Source organism: Haliaeetus leucocephalus, unplaced genomic scaffold (genome assembly GCF_000737465.1).
Source record: "Haliaeetus leucocephalus isolate CR32 unplaced genomic scaffold, Haliaeetus_leucocephalus-4.0 Scaffold152, whole genome shotgun sequence".
Taxonomy (NCBI): Eukaryota; Metazoa; Chordata; class Aves; order Accipitriformes; family Accipitridae; genus Haliaeetus; species Haliaeetus leucocephalus.
The window spans coordinates 762,979-768,364 of record NW_010972588.1 but is presented as its reverse complement, the minus strand read 5'-3'; the positions used below and the strand labels follow the sequence as shown (position 1 = coordinate 768,364).

At 38.6% G+C, this 5,386-nt stretch overlaps 1 protein-coding gene across 1 annotated transcript in view; it reads left to right on the top strand.

The window, feature by feature from the left end:
• The window catches only part of SLC26A7 (solute carrier family 26 (anion exchanger), member 7), a 68,961-nt gene extending 64,986 nt beyond the window's left edge, over positions 1-3,975 (top strand). The window contains exons 16-18 of the mRNA XM_010561998.1: positions 1,606-1,660; positions 1,750-1,853; positions 3,940-3,975. Coding sequence (XP_010560300.1) covers positions 1,606-1,660; positions 1,750-1,853; positions 3,940-3,975 — 195 coding nt within the window. The remainder of the gene's footprint in view (positions 1-1,605; positions 1,661-1,749; positions 1,854-3,939) is intronic.
• Positions 3,976-5,386: the final 1,411 nt, after the last annotated feature.

Sequence of the window (5,386 nt, the reverse complement as noted above, 5' to 3'; positions counted from 1 at the left end):
CTCTTCTGTCAAGTAACAAGCAATAGGACAAGAAGAAATGGCCTCAAGTTGCACCAGGGGAGGTTTAGATTGGATATTCGGAAAAATTTCCTCACTGAAAGGGTTGTCAAGCATTGGAACAGGCTGCCCAGGGAAGTGGTTGAGTCACCATCCCTGGAGGTATTTAAAAGATGTGTAGACGTGGTGCTTAGGGACATGGTTTAGTGGTGGACTTGGCAGTGTTAGGTTAACAGTTGCACTCAGTGATCTTAAAAGGTCTTTTCCAATCTAAACAATTCTATGATTCCACATAATGAGCATTTCTATACATTGGATGAATAATTATGATCGAAAGCTATTTCTTACCTTTCCATTGGGTCTGACATTTAATAATTGTGTAGTGGGTACAGATTTAAGTGGGTATGCAAGGGTTGGTTCATATAGTTTTTCTGAGCAAGATAGAAGACTAGATTTGAACTTGGGTCTTAGCCCAGGCCTTATCCTAACCATTTTCCCAGTTTACTGCAGTGATTAAGCAGTGAAGTAAGTGCTGCCTTAAAAATGTTAAATTAAAACTACATATATAGGTGGGGAGATAGTCAAAAGGAAAACTGGAAAAATAAGGTTAGTGGGAGTTACTCTTTATTACATCTCCCCTCAAAACATAGAGCATTCAATAAAGCATTAATTAAAAAAAAAAAATTCTGAAACTGATTTCCAAAAGATCTTAGAGACCTCAGAACTACAAATTATGTCAAAGAAGTGTTCAACAGATTTGTGAGAGATAAGTCCATCATGGGCTGTGAAGTGCACAGGTTGGGAGTGCAGCCTCTGAGTGAATGACTGGTCCAAAACTGAGTTACTCAGAGGAAGAACACACTCAATGTGTCCTCATTTTACATTCCTTCCCGAAATATCATCACTGCTGCTAGAGTTGGATGGATTTTTATACTGAGTCAGGCTTTTTGTTTATTTTTAAAAATAGGGTATTCTGATGTGGTTCTTATTGAATCTCTTCTCTCAGAATTGTTCCACTTTACATGGATTATTTAAACATTTTTTGAAGCAGGGATTGCTTTGGCTGTTCCTCCTCTGCCAGAAAAAGGCCCAACTCTGGTTCTAGAGTTATTTTCACTATTTCTTACTTTCTAGCTTATTGAATATTTAGTCTCTGTGAAGCTGAAAATTTTCAAAGAAAGAATAAAGAACTATTTACTGCAGAAGGTAGCATGATGGTTATGGTGCTTTTCTGATAGACTGCTGGAAGTCTCAAAGTTTCCTAGGTCTGATTCCTGTCTTTGTGGGCTGGTAGGTAAGCATATGGAGAGGAGATGCAGAAACTTGCTGAAAAAGGAGAACGGGAAAAAAAACCCTAAAAAATGCAAAATTGTTAATCAAATTCAGATTTAATTCTCAGCAGAGCTGTAGAGTACTTTGAGGAGGGGGGAGGAAATTGGTGTGGGTTTATGGTGTTTGCATTATAGAAGGGCTCACTCTGGTGGCTGCTGGCAGTATAGCTTCAACAGCAGCACTGCTGTGAGCGCTTTGAATGTTCTTTTTGTGTATTTTACTCTCTGCTGGTATTTTAAACAGGTTTTTTTTACTTTCATTTCTTTGCACATATAGATTTACATGGACTGTAAAAACAGACACATTGATGTGTTGCTAGCACACTGCAAAGGCAAGTACCAGCTTACAGCAAAATTTTTAATATGACAGTTTATATATCCTCACTACCTTATCAGCGCTCATATGTTTGTTTTATTGCAGCTTCCTTGATAAAAGCAATGCAGTACGGTGGAAATCTTGAATCTGAAAACCCTGTCTTCTTTGAATCTATTTCTTCAGCAATTGATGCCATTCAAATTCACAGGGTGAGACTTGCAGCAGGGGTAGGTGAAGTCTGGAGGGCTGCTTGGATGCTCACAGCAATTTGTTTAAGTCTGAGGAAATCTTATTTACCCAGTGAATCTTTTGTGTAGAAATCTTTTATCTGTATATTCTCTACAACTGGTCTTCAGCCTCTGGACTGCAGTTACCAAGTTTTTCCTGCTAGCACTGTCTTCCCGTCACCGTCTCTCCTTTAGTAACAACTTCTCAGTCTTCTGTGCTAGATCTAGAGGCGCTGTGTTGTGGTGCATTAATCTGGGTGCATTCTCCACTGGAAAGCGTAATGTCATCTAGAAACACCAATGTAGCCTCTTGGTGGGGCAAATTAACGTGAACCCAGTTCTGCATTACTGAAACTACACTCCATTCCTCAGCCTGGGTTGCTTAAAGCTACTTCGTATAGCACTGCACTGTTCTGACCAAAACACTTCTGGATCCTTAACAAGTTTGTTTCGAGCTAATAAGCTTCCCTCCACCCTGCACTGCAGTGTGCTGTCTTGGCTCACTGGTGGAAAGAAGGTGGAGAAACTGCATGAGGTGGAAGAGAGAGCTTGAGGGAGAAGGAAGGCTTTGCTCAGAAATGAGGCTTGCAGCTTGAACATGCATTTGCTTGAACATGTATTTACTTGCTCAATAATTCTTGCATTCCTTGTTAAAAGGCTATAAACCTGGGCTTTCCTCATAAACCATGTGAGCCTGTTCCATTGTAATCCCAGTGTAACTGAGTGTGCATAACAAGTAGTGTGCTTTCCCATGATTTTATTTATGATTCCAAACATGGCCAGAGCTTGGCTCACGGACTTCTTCAAGAGACATTGAACCCATCATGGTCTGTGGTTTTGGTGTTTTTTTTCCCTTCACTTTATATTTTACTAATTAAATTAGAGCTGCCTATGGACAAAATCAGTTTCCATTGATTTATCCAGATAAGGTGAGTTGGCAGAGTTGGTCTAGTGGATTTGACCAGAAAAACATGTTCTCTTCAGAGCTTTTCAACATTTTTCATTTTGTTGCCCTGCAAAAAATAGTTTACTGAAATGGTAACTGCAGGGCAAAAATAATGGGGATAGCTATTGTATATTTTGTCTGGGTCTGATTAGATGAATTAGGATGATTGTTGTGTTATAAATTGTCTGTATTCTTTATAGGCATTAATTAACCTTCCTAACATTCTTGTAAGGTAGTTATGTACTAGCATTCCCATTTTATGTAAACGGGACATGGACAGACCAGGACAAATGTTCAAAGTAAAAAGGGGGATTTAGACTTCAGAAGCCCACTTTTCTAGGAACTGATCCCATGTTTCTACCAGAGCTGCGAGGCAAATCAAAACAGAATAGTGGCCTAGCAGATTAGTCCGAAAGGCTTGCACACTACCTCAAATTTTAAATGTAATTGTGAACAGTGTATGTATGCTGCTGATGCTTCTTCAGAGTATTCAAAGTATGTGATTTGGGTGTTGGGTTTTTTTTATGTGTTCCTTGTGTTTAACACCTGAAGATCAGGTGAACAGGAGTAAAAAGCCAGGGTTACTGCAATAGCAGCACCACATTGTAACTAACACTGTCTATGTACTCTTCCTGTGCCTTTTAAGATGTTGAGGTCAGTAGGAGTTTTGAGTTTTTACATAAAGGAAAAATGGTAGGATGGGATGGGACAGGAAAGGATAGGATAGGATAGGAGGAAGGAGTTGGAGATTTATGGAAAGTGATCTGTTCCGATTTACATTTCAGCTTCCCTCCACAGCAGGAAGTAGTCTTTCACTGGCAGAAAGGTAGAAGCAAGAGGACTTTGTGGTTCCTTTTAATCTCTGCTGCTGTTTGGAAATGCAAAAGTGCTCTTATCTACATCCTGCAAGGATAATGTTGTGTAATTCTCATTTTTATGTTGATAAGTTGATAAAAAACTCATCTGTTGCTTTATGCAGTTCATCCTTATCATAAATAACTTTTTGATTTACTAGTCTTTATAATGGTGGCATTTTCGAGCTAGCACTGCTTCATCTGCTAATTTTACATTATATTCTAGGAAAAAATTATAATACATTTTTTTCTGTTTCTCCCAATTTAGAATTACAGCAAGCTCAGTGAACAGAGTGAAGTGTGATGTCAACCCATTGAATATGGCTAGTTTCATCTGCTCATATTCAGAATGAACTACATCATGGTTTCTCCTTAGCTTTTTTCTCCAGGGGATCTCATAGATGGTCTTTTGTATGCCATATATATTTACTACATTCAGTAATGACAGATCTGCCATTCAGAAAAAAAATCTTTCAGCTGCCATCACTCAGAGAATGTTCATGTAATTGTTCTATAATAGTTTTATATAATATTTTTATATACATTTAGATACAAATTATTAGAAAGCAGACATGAGGTACTGACTGTGTTTACCAGTGAGGTATATTCTTTTAGATATCTTCTATTGTAACATTAGTTGTAATATGCATCTGTAGTTTTGTGTATGGAATAATGAGACATTATGAATTCTTAAAAACAATGTGTTATAATTAGTACAGTATATGCAGGAAGCCATATACCAGTGCATATTGTTTCTAATGGCTTTTCTTACCCTTTCTTCTATTCAAGACAGCCATTTGCAATAACAGCATCATATCACAGCTAACATATGCTTCCATTTTTCGTACTTGATTTTGTATGCTTTTTAATGCCTGCCAATGTCAGCGGGAGCACTGTATGTTCAGCGAAGGCAGAATACGTTGGCTAAGTGCACTGGATTATCTCCCCCTCTAGTAGTTGTCATGAGTTATTATTATGGTTTGCTACATTTTCAAAGCCACAGGTATGCTTTAGCTCAGCTCAAAGAGGAAAAACTTGTAATTTCCAAAATTTGTTCTTGTTTCCAGCGTAGGGTAGTCTACATTTCCAGTTTGAGCTGTGATTTGTTTGGTGTTGTTGAAATCTTCAGCTGTGGCAGCTGAGAGATGGCAGTGGAGAGACACATAAGGTGTGTGCCACATTTCAGTCCCAATCCTGACATGCAGTACTCTGTGCAAGCACACAAATGGGGTGGAGGAATTCACGGCTTGAGTATTTGGCTTGTAATTATGGATTGCCACAATCACATTAGATGATGCTGTCATATCAGTATCATGTTATGTGGCAACATGTATGACTTTTTTCCTCTTGCTTTTGTTGCCATACATGAACACTAGCTGTAAAGTGTGAGTTGAGCAAAAACTAATTAAAAAAAATGAGAAAGGATGAGGAAGTAGGATTTTTTCCTCACCAACTTAAAAAAAAACTATGGAAGCTAAAAAGTAAATGAGCATGGCACAGCTGTAACGGCCATCTTAGTACTACAGAAAAGAGAGAGGTGCAAGGGTGCTTTGTGCAGCTGGAATGTATAGGCAAAATCTAATGCTAAGGATCCTCTTTTCAGCAGCAGTTACATATGTATGCTTGTCTGAACTCCCCTTGCTCTGTCTGCCCAAAGTGGCTGCCTGCAGAAGATGAGGTGGCTCATGGAGTGATTTTCACATCTCTGCATAGTT